The sequence below is a fragment of the Cetorhinus maximus genome, chromosome 25 (genome assembly GCF_964194155.1).
Source record: "Cetorhinus maximus chromosome 25, sCetMax3.hap1.1, whole genome shotgun sequence".
Taxonomy (NCBI): Eukaryota; Metazoa; Chordata; class Chondrichthyes; order Lamniformes; family Cetorhinidae; genus Cetorhinus; species Cetorhinus maximus.
Genome location: NC_135903.1, coordinates 32,891,766 through 32,910,766, shown reverse-complemented (window position 1 = coordinate 32,910,766; position 19,001 = coordinate 32,891,766). Strand labels below are relative to the sequence as shown.

The following is a 19,001-nucleotide window of genomic DNA, read 5'->3' as shown; positions in this document are numbered from 1 at the left end:
TCTTGTGTATTAATCTTTTGTGCGGCACCTTATCAAAGGCCTTCTGGAAGTCCAGATGTACTAAATCTACAGGATCCCCATTATCTACTTGCTTGTCACATCTTCAAAGAGCTCTAGCAAATTAGTCAAACACGATTTACTCTTCATAAAACCATGCTGACTCTGATGGATTGCATTTTGACTTTCCAAATGCCCCATTACTACTTCCTTAATAATGGATTCCAACAATTTTCCAAAGACAGACGTTGAACTAACTGGTCTATAGTTTCCTGCTTTCTGCCTCCCCCATTTTTGAATAAGGGCATTATATTAGCATTTTTCCAATCCACTGGAACCTTTCCAGAATCCAGGGAATTTTGGAATATTATTACCAATGCATCCACTATCTCCGCTGCCACTTCCTTTAAGGCCCTGGGATGTGGGCCATCAGGTCCTGAGGACGTGTTACCCTTTAATCCCAATAGTTTGCTTAGTACTTTTTCTCTAGTGATGGTGATTGTTCTAAGTTCCTCCTTCTCTATACCGCCTGCACTACCTGTTACTATTGGGGTGGTACTAGTGTCCTCCGCTGTGAAAACTGAGGCAAAATATTGATTAAGCATCTCTGCCATTTCTGCCTTCCCCACTATTAACTCCCCAGTCTCATCCTTCAAGGGATCAACATTCACTTTAGCTACTCTCTTTCCTTTTATATACTTGTAGAAGCTTTTGCTATCAGTTATTGATTTCCCAAAAAGTTTGTATTCTAAATAGGCTTCAATTGAAGCATTGCTTAGACTTGGCTCAAAAATCTCCTCATATAATCTGCTCATTGTCTAGACTTTAACACAATGAATTAGGACATGGGCTAAGTAATGAAGAGATGACCAAAGACCTTCATGATATAAGGGAAGAAAATTAGAGAGAAAAAAAATATCAGTTTATACCCTGTCTCTTTCAATCAATCAATGCCATGGTTTCCAGTTTGTACTTGGGCAAGATTCCACACCAGAAAGGTGTACTGGTAAAATCAATCCTTAAAAGATCAGTTCTGGTGCTACCTCTTCCCTTGACATTTCGAGGATTTGGAAATATCTTAAATCCGGCGCCTATTTTAGTTCTGGGTGCGCTGCCTATCTCAACACTGGAACTACACAGAATCAGCATATTACATCACATGCACTGATGATTTCACCCTGCTTGCCATTGTTCAGTGGTAGCATTTCCATTAAGTCAGAAAGCTCACCCTACTCCAGAGGTGTTTGTACAAATCTAGGCTGACATTCCAATGCTATATTGAGGGAGTGCAGCAGTGTCAGAGGAGACGTCTTTCAGAGGGAACATTAAACTGAGGTCCTGTCTGTCTTTTCAGATGTACATAAAAGGTCCCATTAAACTATTTTGAAGAAGAGCAGGAGAGTTCTTCCTAACCTGAGCCCAATATTTATCCCTTAATCAACATCACTAAAACAGATTATCTGGTCCTTTATCACATTACTGTTTGTTGGAGCTTGCTGTGTGCAAAATGGCTGTCAAATTACAACAATAACTACACTTCAAAAGTACTTCATTGGTTGTGAAGAAATTTGAGATGTCCTAAGGTTGTGAAAGGCTCTATGTAGTGCAAATCTTTCTTTCTTTCATGCTACAAGTTTACAAACCAGACTTATCTGCGTAGATAAGATACAGTCCTGGTGACACCCGGCATTAACCCACTGTGAGTATAAAGCTAATGTGACACGTGGAATTAGTAACATCAGCTAAAGTTTATTATTCAAACTGAACAAGTCAAACAGATCTTTGCAGCCTTAGGAAAGCATAGAATACAGACATGCTAAAGAGGTCAATCATATTAAACTTTGGAAGAAATTTAACAATAACATTTTGCATTTATTTAGCACTTTAAATTGAATTTAGAAGTATTTGTTTACAGGCTATGGCAAAGTTATTATGGAATTTGCGGCATTCATTAATTATAATTAAAATAACAATAGCTAACTAACTCGGTACTGTGTTTGGTCTTTGAAGCTCTATATCCTTCCATTTGATTTCAAATATGGGGAAAAGCAGAAGGATGATTTATACGGGGAATGAGAAGGAGAGAGAGAAATGGACACACATGGACGATAGAGCACTTTCCTTGCTATTTTTACTGCAAGAAGTCATCATCATGTCATCATCATGTAGAAGCAACTCATGCCAGCATCAAAAACAAAATTTGCTTCTTAAGCCAGGTTAATTATCAGGTCCTTCTACAGTTCCCGGTTAGAAACTTCATTTAAAAACTTCTGGGGTGCAGTTTCCCTTCACAACATAGTGTGGAAAAGTTTCACCCCGCAGTTATATTTGTCCCTGGTCCTCCTCACCTTAGCTGAGGGAGAGTGTCAGTAGTTGCTCCACTGTATCATGTCCACACAGACACACTAACTTTCGAGCAGATGTCACTTGTATTCCCTTCATAACCTAGGGGAAGTGAGACCGATTGTAGTGACCAGCTAAAATCCTCAGTGATCTGGGACTTGTCCACTTGGCTTCGGGCAGAATTTTCTGGCTGGCGGACGGGCGGGCGGAGCAGGAGCCGGTATGGGCAGGCACGGACCTGATCGCCGCACGCGATTGGGTCCGCACCGCCATTTTGCGTGGGCGGGCCAATTAAGGCCCGCCCAGTGTGAATCATGGCTCCCGTGGACAGTGGGAGTGGGCGGGCGGTGGTGGAACTGCAATGACCACCGGGTCCAATGGTGACCCGGCTGTCTGTTTAAAAAGCTGTCAAACGTGGCTACTGACAGGGCGCCCCAGAGCGCTGCTGGTGAGCAGGCCAGGCAGGAGGGTAGGGCCCCTCGTTTTTTGGATGATTGCCTTGCTGCCCTCCTCGAGGAGGTGACAGCACGGCGGGAGGTCCTCGTACCCGAGGACGGGAGGAGGAGGCCCCCCCCCACATGACCAAATGTGCCAGGGAGGAGGTGGCGGAGGTGGTGAGCTCCCGTGACGTGGTGCAGCGAACCTGGATCCAGTGTCGCAAGCGCTTCAATGACCTCTTACGCTCGGGAAGGTTGAGCACCATGTTGGCATTGGTCACTTAACCCAGCAGGTAGGCTTTCCCCTCTGGTGTCCCACTACCCCCACCACCCAAGTCTGAGTGTAGTGACTGCATTGAATCATTGCTGGCTTGTGCCCTTCGCTGGGTGGGCCAGCAGATATTGCCCATGCTGAGGTCACCCTGAAAGGGTGGTGAAGAGATGGGTTCTGCACCCGCAGCATGTGGTACACTGAGAGCCACATTACTGTTTTGTGGGCAGCCTGAAGGAGCTGCTCCTGGGCGCAGGGCTGGAACTCCAGGACAGGTCAAAGTCAGGGTGATGAGATGCTGGGAGGGGAGCTTCAATGTGCCGTTGGCACCGATCGATCTGCTGTCCTCTGCACTCCACGTGCTTGTGCCTCCTTGCTATGGAAGGTGTGGTGCCGAATGTGATATAGGCAGAATTTGGCCAAGGGCAGGGTGGACAGGCCTAGCATCTTTGTGTGAGTGTTCGGCAGCAGTGGGGTGAGGAGGCACTGGAGCCCTGCAATGTCCCACTCTGGTTGGGGTGGGCCGTGAGCGAAGAGAATCCAGGTACAAGTTGCACTAATCAATGCTTGTCTTCCTTTTTCAGGAGAAGAATGCACATAATATCGCCGAGCAGGTGAGGATTGGCGGGGGGCTGGCCCAGGTGGCGATGCTTAGCCAGATCGAGCAGAAGGCCCTCGATCTGGAGAAACGCCATGCGCCCAGGTCCACCAGTGTCAGTGAGGCTGGGGTGCCACGGGCAGGTATGTTTGCCCAGCAGTGAGGTCACTGTTGTTCTCCCAACAGCCATGGCAGTGCTGAATGTTCAGTGATTGAAGTTTGCAACATGGCTTGACCATTGCTTATGGAAGGATGAGCGCACAATGATCTGGGGGACAGGGATGCACATTGACATCTTCTGCGGCCCCTTCCGCCATGGACTACCTCTTGGCCCTCCGCCCCTTGTGCCTGTGCCTCTCCTCTTAAAGGTGGCTCCCCTGGAGGCTGAATGTGCACTTCTGGACTCCTCCGGCTTCTAGCCCTCCCTTCCTCCTCAGAGGAGATGCCTCCAGTGGAGAGTTCATAAGGGAAGGCTTCCTGAAACCTGCAGGGCCAGAAACGATTCTTCACTGCAGAGTGCTGACCTGAAGGTTGTGAGTCCAGTCCAAGCAGCTGGTATACATTTTGAAGTATTGCAGCTCACACAGGCAAGAATCAGTAACTTTGCAAATTAAATATTTGACAGAGCACTCTCATGGTCCCACTGAGCCCTCTTATCCCACCCGTGGATGAGGTTTATACAAATGTCTCCTATCTGCTTACCCATTGCATCCATGCAACAACCTGAAGATTGCACGGGTGATGAAAAATCGCCATCAGTTGGCGTCTCAAGGGCCTTAAGTGGCCCATTAATTAATGGCGGGTGCACATCGGATATCATCACGTGCCCACCCAACGAAATATCGCGATGGCACGTGGTGACATCGGGATGCTCGCCCGACATCATCATGCGTCTTTTTATGCGTCAGCATGTGGGTCCCGCCCCGGCACACCAATGGAAAAATTCTGCCCATAGTGTTGCGCTAGGAAATGCCTTTAACTGCTAAGCCATTGGAGAAGATCACCTGAATTCTTGTTTTGAAGACAAACCAAAGAAAGAGGAACAATCTCAAAAATGACAACTTTAAAATGCACAGATATTGATGCATCTCAAACTGTCAAGTTGTGATTTGCATAATTATAATAATTGAGGAAATTGCTAATTATAACAGATATGACAATTCATACAATATGAGTTGAATAACTTAATGTTAAACTCCAGTGAGATATCCAAATATATAAGATACAAGCACTGATCAGCTTTATTACAAAAGGGCTGCTTGACTTTGGCCTAGTGGAAGTCCAAGGAAGGGAGTCCTGGATAAAGGAACGATTGGGTCTGATGATTGCCAAAGTGAGTGGAGGAGAAGGATAGTGTGGGAACGGGCTGGAAAGCGTTGGCTGTTTTGCAAGTTAATTATGGTTAGAGTGAGTAACCCTGAAAAAATACAAGCATGAGTTAAACCTGGGCTAGCTGCATAACATTATGGGAAGTCTGGTCTGATTACTTTCTGTTTGGCCTGGGACATTGGCTTACTCAAACAGAAAATTGTTCAATTCTGGAGTCGTTCAATATATAGTCTGGAATGGAAAGTTTATAAGGCCAACAGCTGTTTTTACGCTATTTTTACACTTTGAAAGCACTGCAGGAACCATTTACAAACTCAAGTTTCTGATGGGGGAGGCTTGACTGATGGGAGCACCTTATAGGTAGGTGAGGGTTCCCTGTGCACTACTTTGACTTTCATGATGGAAAACCACACACAGCGTGTCACCAAGTTTCTTATATTCAACTGATGATGAGTGAGATTCCCGCTGGTAGCACCAAGTTGGAAATTTGACTCATTGGATCGAGTTGGAATTTGGAGAGGCTGCGGTTTCTTGATGCAGGTATGAATGGGAAATGGGCATTGGGATTGGCTGGATGTTACAACAACCCTTCATCTTGAGTAGGCAGCAGTTTCCTTTTGAAAAATCCACACTATAACAAAGAAGGAAAAGGAAGAGGTAAGTAAAAGAAAGCTCTTCAATCGTTTGCCATGTCTTCCAATTCAGCAACAGTGAGCATCAGAACACCATTCAACACCAGTTTGGCATGTATACAAAGCCCAGTCTGAACATAACCTACAGATAAAGGGTCAGATCACAGATCACAAGCCACCTATCAGACTCATCTTGATTTAAAATTTAGAAATTGGGCACAAGTCTGATTTAAAAAAAATAAAAGTTGATATTTTTCCCTCACTTTACTCTCTGTCTCATGATGAGGAAGCTTGAATTCCAATGTGTCATGAAACTATCAAATCTTTCATAATATTATTGTGGTTTATTGTAAAGTAGGTTTATGAGTGTGAGTGTGTATAGTTCTGTCTGTGTGATTTAACTGAATTGGAGTCAGATAGACTGCAAGGTTGAAATTATCAAAAGAAGTTAGATGAAAAAAGCATTTGAAACGCTAATAAATAAACATGGATGAGGGCAGCATTTTGGGTGGTGATGGAAAGTTGCATTTTTAGATAAGTGAAAGGGTTGTTTAGGTTTCAAAGGGATGACAGGATGTTTACAATTAACAAGGCCAAGCAGTATGTTTATTTTTCCCAAAGGTACTGACCATATTGGCGACATGAAAGATTTTTATATTATGGGAAAAGTAAATTTCCAAAGACATATAGAACAATGGAATTCACAGATTAAAGAGAGAGAAACATATATAAAGAGGGATGGAAGATTGTGTAGGGGTGCGGCCATGTAAAATCCTGAAAGGTACACTGTGTGACAGGCTTAGAGGAAGCTTCTAGCCACTTTTGCAGAGTCTGCTGTGTCCAGTAACTAAAGTTGCATCAACAAGCCTTTGGAATTCCACTGTCATGTGGGTGCTGTGGTAAACTTGCTGGATTGCCTATCTAAATTTAAAAGCTATTTTGAACTGTTGCCTTAAAGGGGGTGTGTAGTTGGGAGTCAGGTTAATTAGAAATTTTGGGATTTGTTATAGTATTAAGTAATTATAATCTTATGTATGTTCTCAAAATATTTTCATTTGTTAAATAAATGTTTTAATTTAATTTTTAAAATCTCTAAAGGTGTTAGTGGGCTCATTATTTCTGAATTCAGTGCACAAGTTTTCTCGTAATAAATACAAATTGCAAATGGTTGTGATAGCGTAACTAAGTTTCCCTTGTGGATTTGGTCTGCCTGGCATATATCACCCACCACGTCATAACAAATACAGGTGAATTGTCATAATGCATCGCCTTGCAACAAATATCATGATTCTCACCCTACATCTTCAGTCAGTTCCTCTACTTACTGGCACTTTAATTTTAACCCGTTGAGCGTGTTTAAGTATAGTACCTCTCAGCTTGTCTTTGAATGAGGATGTTTCCAGCTGGTCATTGTACTGTAGTTGGCTGTTGTTACATGCTGACTGTAAGTGCAGCTGTTAACATAACTACCTGGTCTTAGAGTCACTGGGATTGATTTGTTGGCTGCCCAACCTATTGCAAAGAAGTCCCTCCTCTCCGCCCTGGCCCTGGCCCTGGTCCTGGCCCCTCCCCGCCACCCCACCACAACCTGAACCAATATTCAGGGCCTAATCTCATTTAAATCAGGGAGAATGAGTGTGGAGCACCAACCAGCATCCCAGTGAAGCTTGCTGTTTTGGGGCCTTAAAAGCAAGAGAGTAGTGTGGGGTTCACAGGTTGGGGTTCCTGGGTTTCGATGGCAGCAGCCCAGATCATGTTTGTGCACCTCGGGGAAACACTCCTGTTCCTTTGAGGCTCACAAAAATAATTCAACACTAAGCTTTAGTGGGCCTTTCCATTCCATCGCCCCGCAGTGCGCAGGTTCTAACCAGGCCAACGTGAAATAGCAACTGGGGGTAGGGTCTTACTTATGTTCCAGAACCTTAATTTCTATATTAAAAGGGCCTACGGCCTGAGACAGATTTTGTACAGCCACACCCAAAATAGAGCCTTCCCCATTGCCAGTGTTAACTTGGCAGTGAAGCTACCAACCCCATTTCAAGGTTGTTACTGTTCTGTTAATGGCAGGTGAAGGCAGTGCAATTTGAATTCAATAAAAACCTGGAATTAAAAGTCTAATGATAACCATGAAATGATTGTCGGAAAAACCCATCTAGTTCACTAATGGCCTTTAGGGAAGGAAATCTGCTGTCCTTACCTGGTCTGGCCTACATGTGATTCCAGACGCACAGCAATGGTTGACTCTTGAATGTCCCCTGAGCAAGGGCAATTAAGGATGAGCAATTACTGCTGGCCTAGCCAGTGATGCCCATATCCCGTGACAGAATAAATCGAAAAAAGTTAAATTTGAAGCCCTGTTGGTGCTTTATTGTGCCTCACTGACCAACATTTTTATCCGAATTGTAACTTAAACAGTAAGCGGATTGCTTGCCTGCTGTAGAGATAGCTTGTATAAGGATGTGCTGGAAATTCTTCACTCTGAGATGAGCTGAAGGAGACAGTGTACCAGGGCTAGAAAATACATTGCTTATCAAAATTAAAATCAAAGTGTCTCGGAGAAGGGAAACTGAATGAATGGCAAGAAAAGAACCTTCTGTTGCTATTGTCAGGAAATTTTACCACATCAGCAAAAACAATCCTCACAGCCACAGTGGGCTGAATTTTTGGCTATGGGTTGGGAACCTGACACCCAGATGAATTTCAGGCCCGACCCCACCCCTGAGCTGATCCTGTTTTTAAATGCAAATGGCTGAAGTGGCCTAATTAGAGGCATCAAGCACCCTTGGGAAGCAGGAGCTGCCTGCTGGGTGTCATTGGCAAAGGCAGACAGCAGCCATGTTGGCTGAACAATTGTTGATAGCTTCATGGTCACCATCACTGATGACTAGCTTTATATTCCTGATTTATTAATTGAATTTTAAATTCCACCAGCTGCCATAGTGGGATTTGAACCCATATCTCCAGAGCATTAGCTTGGGTTTCTGGATTGCTAGTCCTGTCATGCTACCACTATATCACTGTCTCCTCCCCTAAGTCTTCAGGACAATTCCCAAGAAACTTATTGGGGCCCCATGGTGAACCTGACAACCAGGCTGTTTGGGTTTGCTGAGTAAGATTTGAAAAATTCAATCCCGAATGGACAGGCCCCTTAACCAGTTCCTTAAGGATATTATGGAGCTGTTGATTGGCTTTGGCCAGGTTTCCTGCTCCCCACTGGCTCACCAGCCCTTTGAAAATAGAAAACTGTCCTGGAGGCGTCGGGATCCTGAGACGTCACCTGGGACCAGGAATTTTAATTGTCGCCCATACTGGGTCCCAACTTTTTGAAAATCCAGCCCATGATCTCTTGAGTTAACTGACTGCTCCTGGGCTTGACTGTTGCATAAAGGTACAGTTTGAAACAGTTGCTAACTATTGTTGTGATGTATGCCATTTTAATCCTCCCACCCAAACATTTTTACACTGCAAGTTCATCGCCAACAAATTCCCTTCCTTTTCCCTTCAATACGAATCTCTCTTCCTTGACCCCACATCAGATTTCACAGGGTGGAAGTGTCAGCTCCACCACTAGGATGATAAACTGGAAGAGTGAATTGCTCATCCATTTCAGATTAAAAGCATTGGAAATGACAATCAGGCAGTTTTTATAAGGAATGGAAAATCAGCTCTGCCTGTTTATCGATTTAGCAATGAAGGTGAAAATTAGCCCCAGTATATTAATCAAAAAGGGGTCTGATAATGATTATGAAGCTTATTTCAAATGCTGCCTATGCACGTTCTTACTGTTACACATGCTGTTTCATCATCAACATAGATACCTTCCAAAGAAGGAATGCCACCAGCGCCACAAGTATCAGGCCACCAAGCACGGCAACTACAATGCACCAGGTGGGCACGGGCACGACAATTTCAGGGCCACTGTGTTCAATAAGAGTTTGTACCTGGGAAAAAGAACAACAGCTGGTCATGGATCTTATTGCGACTGATACATTTCCACCATAGTAGGGATAGCAACCCTGACAGATTTACCCAAATTCAGATCAGCCAGCCCATTCTTTTGAACACTCTGTGGATTTGTGCTCCTTTCAAATTCCAATATCCCCAAATCTTAAATGAATCTAAAGAAGCCTGCACCTAGCAACGTGTTCCTACAAGTCTGCCATTGAAAGAATTTCAGGAGAAGGTGACTTCTTTTTTGCTTCCCCACTTGGGACATGGGTTGCCCTTTGGTTCACATCTCCTCTGATAGTTGAGAGTGAAGAACAGTTGAATTCACCTTTTGTGAGGAATGAAGACTTAAAATATTGATATTTATTTTAGAGTGGATGGAAGAGGGGTGAGCATGTAACTTATTGCCACCTCAAGTTTAACATCTTTGACATTCAATGGCATTACTATCGCTGAGTCCTCCACGGTCAACATCCTGGGGTTACCATTGACCAGAGACTGAAATAGACTAGCCATATAAATACTGTGGCCACAAGAACAGGTCAGAGGCTAGGAATCTTGTGACGAGTAACTTGCCTCTGACTCCCCAAAGCCTGTCCACCGTCTACAAGGCACAAGTAAGGAGTGTGATGGAATACTCTCCACTTGCCTGGATGAGTGCAGCTCCGACAACACTCAAGAAGCTCAAGACCATCCAGGAAAAAGCAGCCCGTTTGATGGGCACCCCATCCACAAACATTCACTCCCTCCACCACCGAGGCACAGTGCCAGCAGTGTGTACCATCTACAAGATACACTGCACGAGTTCACCTAGCCTCCTTAGATAGCACCTTCCAAACCCACGACTGCTACCATCTAGAAGGACAAGGGCAGCAGACACATGGGAGCACCAGCACCTGGAAGTTCCTCTCCAAGCCACTTACCATCTTAACTTAGAACTACATAATCGTCCTATCACTGTCACTGGGTCAAAATCTCGGAACTCCCTCCCTAACAGCACTGTGGGCTGTACTTACACCACATGGACTGCAGCGGTTCAAGAAAGCAGCTCACCACCACTTTCTCAAGGGTAATTAGGGATGGGCAATAAATGCTGGTCTAGCCAGCGATGCCCGTATCCCATGAACAAATAAAAAAGCTCTTTATACAGTTGCCACACAGACCTCTGACATAGACTGTACCGAAATAGAAAGCCTTCACATTGACTGTATTCATGTTATTAGGTTTTTCTCACACTTCTGCATCAAATTTTTCCCAATGAGATATTCCTTGATCCCCACATTGACCCATTCAATGGTCACACTCGCTCATGAATCAGAGTGCAGTGGGTTCAAGTCCCACTCCAGATATGTAAGCACATAATCTAGGCTGGCACTCCAGCACTACTAATGAAATGCTGCAACTTCAGATGTGCGATCTTTCAAAGGAGATGTTAAACCAATGACCCCATTTGTTCTCTTAGGTGAGCATAAACAATCCCACTGCACTATTTCAAACAAGAACAGCAGAGTTCTTCCCAGAGTCTTGGTCAATACTTATCCCTCAATCAGCATCAATAAAAAAAACACAGATTATCTGGACATCAACTCATTGCTCAGGGACCTTGCATTGCCGAACTGGCTGCGGTATTTCTTAGATTCCTCATTAACACTTCTGAAGTTCTTCATTGGCTGTAAAGTTCTTTGGAATGCCCTGGGGTCATGAAAGACACTTTATAAATGCAAGTCTTTCTTTTTTGCTTTGTACAATGGCAACTGACTACATAAGTATGTCACACTGTAATTGTACCCTTCCTTCAGTGATGGCTTGGAAGTGCCGCAGTGTATTATGTATCAGTTCTTTGGCTTCTTCCGCAGGGAAATTTCTAAACTCCAAAACAATGCTCACTGAATTGAAGTTCAGCAATTCATTTGAAAATGAGCCTAGTTAATGCATGTGTCTTCTGTCTATCAGTGAGAGCTCGCTTTTCTCTGAGACAAAGGCCGGGATTCTCGCTAAGTCGAGACTACTCGGGAACCCTTTAAAAATTGCGGGCAAGACCTGATTCCAGGATTCCCATCCCCGTTCTCGTTTCTGGCAATTTTATCTGGTGCAGTTTAAGGGTGCGTGTAGCCTGCCCACACACGCCGCTCCCGCCCTTAATTGCAAGGATGGGAAGATTAAGCCATCTGCAATTTTAGTGGAGATGAACCCCTTCAATAAGTAGATGTGGTTCATGGCCTCTCAGACCCAAGTCCCAAGTGGGGGAACAAAAAAGAAGGCACCTGCTCCTGGAATTCTTTCAATGACAGGCTTTTAAATACAAAAAAAAAATGTTCCTTCAATTCGATGCTGTAATATAAGTTAGATGTGTTTTTACTGCACTGCTTTGGATCTCTAGTATAATGATCTGAATTTATTTAAATGCCCAGAATCCTTTTAAAATGAAAAAATACCTTCAGCATCTGTTAGTTTGAGAAAAAAAAAAGCTTCCACCTGCTCCTGGACTGCTTTGATTGACAGGCCATCTGGTGTAGCTTAAAAACCTTTACCATCCGGTTTTTGTTATTTCAGTAGGCTCCATTGTCTGTGAGCTGGAATGGTTTGGCAGCCATGGTCATTATGAATGCTTGGCTGAGTTTAAAAACGTCCAAAACTACTTACCTCAGCAGGGGGCTATATAGACATTTTGATTGACAGTAGATTATTAAAGGATTAGCTGTCTTTTATGTGGTTATAAAATCGATGTTTGTTTTTAAAACAGATTGACCACCTGAGAGAATTGCTTCTTTTGAAGGAAAGTTTTTTTTAGTAATGGTGCATTTCAATGAGATTAGATTATTAAAAGTTTACTTGTTTTTAATGTCCATTTCAAAGATATCCTGCGGTCGGCCTATTGTGGATACTGGGTGAGGGCTATGGAGGATATATGGGGAGCATGGGAGGGTACATGGGGGGGTGTATGAGGGAGTATGAGCAGACATAGTACATAGTGGATATGAGGGGACATAGAGAGGGCATGGGGGTGGGGGTGGTGTGAGGGGGTCGAGGGGTGATGGTTCGAGGGCCTGACATCCATCATTAAAACTGGGCCAATGTTCTAGTAAAGAGATGGGTGTTGTGGCCACCATTCAAGACAAAGCAGCCTGCTTGACTGGCACCCTATCCATCACCTTAGAGATTCACACATTCCGACATTGCTGCGCAATGGCAGCAGTGTGTACCATCTACAAGGTGCATTGTGGCAACTTGCCAAGGCTTCTGCAACAGCACCTCCTAAACCTGCGACCTCTACCACCTCAAGGAATCAGAGTGGCAGATGAATGGGAACATCTGCAAATTTCCCTCCAAGTCGCACATCATCCTGACATGGGAATAGATCCCCATTTCCACACTGTCGCTGTATCAAGGTCCTGGAACTCAGTTCTTAAGAGCATTGTGGAAGTACCATGGACATGGATCACATGGACTGCAGCGGTTCAAGAAGGCTTCTCACCACCACCTTTTCAAGGGCAATTAGCAATGCACAACAAATGCTGGCTTAGCCAGCGATGCTCACATCCCAAGAATAAATAAAAAACTTAGTGAGTACATTACAAAAGTACTTCATTAATTTGAAAGCATTTCAGGATATCCTGGTATCCTCAGGCACTCAAAGGGAGGGGGATCAGCATGTGCACACCCCAGGGCCATCCACCCAGGTGACTCCTGGAGTGTCCAGCCCATCCAAATCCCTTCTTCCTGTGGCCCCAGCAGCTCCAGCTTCACAGGCCAAGGTGGGTGCCACAGTCACACAGCAGGCCCCTGAAAGCCGGCTGGGGTCCTCCAGGTCTCGGCCCTCCAGAGGTCACCCGCCAAGGTCATCGCAGACAGTCAGCAGGCTGCCTCCACCTCCAAAGTGAATGTTGGGGGAGCACCAAGACAGGGTTAGGAAGGTTAGGAAGATGTAGTTGCACAGCCTGGACAGAGGTGTTAATCACTTGTACATAAAGTTCACTATTGTAAATAAATTCCCAAGAATGTCCCCTTGCCTATGGCTCCTTGTTATGATGAGCAGTATCCGTGTCAATGAGATGTGAAACCTTGGTTCATGCATAAGACAAAGGCAGGTGTCTCTGTCCAGAGCTTCTTCCCTCTGCAGTGTGTCACCTTCAGATCAAAGTGATGGTCCGGCTTCACACTCCCTGGACACATTACTGAAGCCTGCACCTCGATGGTGCTTGTCATTGCTGCCAGAATGTTGTGATCACAGAGCGCAAGCGAGCTGCCCTCAGCCAGACAGGGGTCAGGTATTCTCAGAGGCTATGTGAAGATCTATGGAGGGTCCTCACTGCATGTTGTCATCATCTTCCTGCAATTGAGCAACTATTAGGGCCTCCACTGTGTCTCCATGACAGGAGCTTTATCACAGAGGGTATGTGCACTGCCATCAGCCAGACTGGAGTCAAACATTCACAGATACAATGTGAGTATCTGTGGTGTTTCCTCACTGCATATCGTCATCATCCTCCAGGAATCTAGCAACTGTGAAGGCTTCCCAAGCGCACCTGCCTCACCTGGTCAGTGAGACAGCCTCATTGTTGTCATCCTCGCCTTCAAGGTCCTACTCACCCTCATCCCCGTTGACGTCCTCCTCATTGGAGGAGACGTGCAGCTTCTCCATCTCCTCCTCAGCCAGCTCCTCTCCCCTTTGCAGCGCCAGGTTTTAAAGGGCACAGCAGGCGATGATGATGAGCGACACCCTCTGTGGACTGTATGGCAGGTCCAGGCACCGGAACCTCATTTTCAACATCTGCATGAGCCTCTTTGTACCTTCTCTCTGCTGCTGTCTGAAGCCACCACACGGGTGTCGTCAGCCATGTCCTCTGCGATGGCCCTTGTCCCCGAGGAGACACCTCTGCGGCTTCTGTGGACCCTGGAAGCTTTTCGGGATCTGAGACCTGCTAAGGATGTAGGTGTTGTGGTCACTCCCTGAAAACCATGCGCAGACCTGTAGGATGTGTTTGTGGTGGTCGCACACCAGATGCACATTCAGCGAGTGGAAGACCTTGTGGTTGACGTAGTTGACCACTTGTTGCCACGGAGATCTGAGCACCACGTGAGTGCGGTTAATCACACCCTGCACCTATTGGAGATCTGAGATCTGGGCAAATCCCAGTGCTATTGCTCCCTGGCTTTACTGGCCCCAGGCGAAATGCACAAGGTTGTGTGGCCCTCACAAAGATGGCATCCGTGACCTCATGGATGCATTTGTGGGTGGAGGCTGGCAACATCCCACAGAGCTCACTTGTGGAGCCCTGAAAGGAGCCACTGACGTAAAAATTGAGCGTCCTGGTCACTTTCACAGCCACTGGCAGTGGATGCCTCCATGCGCTAATTCCTGCAGCAGTTGTCAGATGTGACTGATCAGTTCCCTGGACATGTGCAGTCTTCGGTGACACTGGTTCTCAGTCATCTGCAGCAATGAAAGGCGGTGCCTATAGACCCTGTGTCCAGCTAGGTGCCAAACAGTGATGGCTTGCTGTGGCTCTTCAGTGGTGTGAGTGGGAGTTCCAGCTGCCCCTTCTCCCTGAGGATGCTGCTCTTGCCCTCCCCCCGAATTTGCCTCAACTGCAGGGCAGCCCTTGCCCTTCCCCCAACCCCAGCTCACCTTGCCTATGCACTCGCCTGAATGCACGGCGTCTCAACCTTGAGGTCCAACAGGCGACTCTCATAAGCGCTGTGCAGCGTTACTGTGCACTCACCTCTGAGCTCCCCTCAAAGTGCAGCTCGCAAGTTGCACGCCTTATAAATGCCGCTATGAAACACGTCGGTGTGCAACCATGCCAATGTGCGCAGATGATCCAGAGTGGGGGAATGACTCTGCTGAGCTGGGCTTATAATGATATGCAGATGTATTACAATGAAGTTCCTGATGTCCGAGGGCAGGAAATGTGACCTGCCATTGATGGGTGGAGTGGACGGTTGCAAATGTGTTTCACGAGGGCATGAAACCGACTTTTGGCCTTCCCATCATATTGTCTGCTTACCCCACCAAGCACACCCACCACCAACGGGAGCAGAGTATTCCGCTGCCGGTGGAACGTACTGGCGATGATATGCAATACCTGGAAATGTTAGCCACATACAGCTGTGATTTGAATTTAGCTGAAATCTCCGATTCTGCCATATCTCATCCCTGTGTCACTTACCATCTTGTTGCCACTTGGGTATTCTACAGGTTGTACTTTGTATGGCATTTCTTGCACAATGAATGATGCTTTGGACTGGTACGTAAACTGCTTGTTAGGATTCTGTAAAACATAAGAGCAAATGTGCTTCTGTTTTAATTTTTCCCTTTCTAATTTCTCTACACCTTTCCTGCAGGTATTGTCTCTTGTTGGGATATGACTCCCACAAGCGTTGGCAGCTCTCTGGTACCTCTGGACATTCATTTTCAAACACAGGGTGGAAGGACTGCACCCGGGGGATAACTGAGTTTCCCCTTCACCAGCTCAAGTGTTACTCTTGATACAAATGCCAGTATAAACAGTACAATCGCGGGTGATTTGTATAACAAAAACAAAACATTACAGCAGCCGAAAATCTGAGATAAAAGCATAAATTGCTGGTAAATACTCAGCAGGTCAGGCAGCATCTGCAGAGAGAGAAACAGAGTTAACATTTCAGGTTGATGACCTTTCATCAGAACTGGAAGTGAAAGATTTAACAGCAAAGACAGAACTGAGAGGAAAAGGGGTTGGGGAAACAAAAGGGAAGGTCTGTGATAGGCTGTGAAACTCAGTTTCTCACTCCATAGATACTGCCTCACCGGCTGAGCATTTCCAGCTGTTTCTAGTTTATATCTTGGGCATTCTGCTCCGTAATAATCCAAATTGGGAGGTGTCACCTGTGGCTCAGTTCATAGCACCCTCACCTTTGAATCAGAGGTTTGTGGGTTCATGTCCCACTCCCAGAAAACCAAGAACTGTGATTGTACTCAAAGAGTTGCAATCTGTGACTGTTGATAACTCGAAAGAGTATAATCCAAATTGCTGTTCCCATAGGAAACTGGTGCAAGAGGCATCATTAGGTCCTCAGTCCATGGCATTACCACGTCTTGTCTGTTGCAGGCTCAGGCATTAAGGGGATCCAGGCCTTTCTGTTCTCCCGTTAGTCTATGGACTGAGAGTCCCTTAGACAAAATACAGAGGGGAACATTAGGGCCTTTGTCTCTCTTTAACTTTCTCTTTTACCCTTCTTGAAGAGTTTAATAATACTAGATTACCAGCAGCTCCCTTTTACCTTGACCATATTGCTTCTTGCAAGAGACTGACTAATTGTTGCAACACAGCCAATCCCAATTCTGTCTGCAGCCTATCTCCCTACACAGGCATTTTACCCCATAGAGGATAACAATTGAGAATGAGTCACCAGTTGATTTATTTTCTCACATCAGCCTAGGGGCACTGAAGCAATTGAAATGACTCTGCGATTGATTGCTGGGACGGAACCTGGGTGTTTCCAGGTCTGTACAATTCAGTAGCACACCAGGAAGTGTATCTTCCAAATTTGCAATCAGGCTTCAAAAGGAGGGAATGTAATACTCCCAGGATGTTTCATTTGCATGGGGCACTCCAGAGTGTGCCTTGCACCTGAATATTATGAAAGAAATTGGAGTGCAGCAGATGTCAAGATGCTAAGGACCAAATATTGTGGAGAAGGAGAGGCGGGTGTGAAAATGCTACCTTCCGCCTCCAACCTTTGGCCTTCTGGACTACAGGAGTCCTACAATTGACCTTTGCATCAGGTTTCTTCAAGATACCATACGCTGGGGCTTCCTACCTACAGAAGCATAATAAAATGAGGTGGGCAGCAAGGAACCCCCTCTACCTTATGGTCGCAGGATTGCCGGGACAACACCTAGAACAGATGGCTCAGCGACATGTACTGAGAAAGCCCCAAGAAAACCCAGGGAAGAGGAGACAAAAGGTCTCTGCCCTTTATTCCTCCTCACTGTTTTTGAGCAATGTTTATTTCCCAGAGGAGGGAAAATCTGACAATGGAATATACCAGCATTGAATTTGAACTGCAACTTTTATACCATAGAAGTGTTTTCCGCTACTCAGAATTTTGGAGATATTTTTAAAAACTTTGGGCCAAATGACGGCAGCACTGAGGAACTGGTCAATTGCTAATTTTGGCATTATAACATCCCTATCAACGTCTTTGAAGTCATGCACCATAATCTTCAGATACATCATAAAGAGCACCGTGCGCTCTGAAGGATCTGTCAAATGTACATTCTAAGTTCTCACATGCCAATCTCATGGCTTTTGAGTGAGATTGTTTAGCTATGGAGAGTTATTCTCAGGTTCAGGAAGGTTTTACCTTCTGGATTTATGGGACAGAATTTTTGATTCACATCAGAAAAGGAGCCAGAGGTGCGAGGGCTGGAAAATTGCCTTGGGAGAGCAGCGTGCCGGTTTGCCAGCATGTTTCTGCCTTCGGGCCATGTTAAAAGTGGATGGTTGGTGGGTTCCCACCACAAGCAGCGGGTAGCTAATTAGGGCCCATAAAGGACCTATTAAGAGAATTGGGCATTTTCCAGTCAGCAACGAGTTCCCCCCACAGCAGCCTAATCATGGCCAATATATGGAGGCAGACCAGGCATCAGTGTTCCAAATAACATTTTTAACCATCTCCACCTCCCCCCACCCCCAACCCCACCAGTGACTATGATTGAGAGGTGGCTATAGTTGCAGTTGCAGGTTGCCCTGTGTGCCGCTCCCCTTACAAAATAATGGTTCGGCAGCTGTGGTCAGTATAAATTTTCCCTTTATTCAGGAGTCTTCAGAGGGCTCCTCCATTGTGAGGTACTCTCTTTAACCTATGTTGGCAGCTCCCATCTCTGATGGTGGAGCTGCTGATCTCTCAAGGCTGTTGGGCATCCTGTTGGCCCTCCAGCCTCGGAGTCCTTAATTGGATAGCAAGCATCCTGGCCACCGATTGGTCAGCCGCTCTAAAATCACAGCAGCTCTCAGACCCCAAAACAAAAACTCTGCCCATGATTATTAGGAACTGCATTGACATAGAGCTGGAACTTCCTGCAACTTAACTGCTAAAGCCCATCAGAGAAAATACTTTGCACTTTGGTCCAATATATAAAAGGTCCTTACTCCCCATCGCCTTTCTACTTGCCCCCTCCGATCTCTCCTGAAAATAATGAATTGTGCCGAGATATGGTTCCATTAGTCACTGTTGTCCTCCAGTATATCAGCCAACTGACCATTCTTCACCCGGGAGCTTAGGCAGTGAAGGACAACAGAATATCTGACTTGAGAAGTGTGGGGGGCATCATGGCCTAGCACAGTCCTATTCTCACCTAAAGTCCACACTTTCATTGTCCAGCACTGATCTTTGGACAACAATTAGGAATGGAAATTCTGGAGGTTTTTTCCCTTCTCTAGTTCAGGGACTGGTTGGCC

General features: G+C 45.6%; 1 protein-coding gene across 1 annotated transcript in view; it reads right to left on the bottom strand.

Moving 5' to 3' along the window:
- Positions 1–1,726: 1,726 nt before the first annotated feature.
- The window catches only part of LOC144668040 (integrin alpha-8-like), a 156,726-nt gene continuing 139,451 nt past the window's right edge, over positions 1,727–19,001 (bottom strand). Inside the window, exons 28-31 of the mRNA XM_078529771.1 lie at positions 15,726–15,827; positions 9,426–9,548; positions 4,277–5,606; positions 1,727–3,082 (exon numbers count right to left, since the gene is read on the bottom strand). Of these exons, the coding sequence (XP_078385897.1) occupies positions 5,553–5,606; positions 9,426–9,548; positions 15,726–15,827 (279 nt within the window). The 3' untranslated portion in view covers positions 1,727–3,082; positions 4,277–5,552. The remainder of the gene's footprint in view (positions 3,083–4,276; positions 5,607–9,425; positions 9,549–15,725; positions 15,828–19,001) is intronic.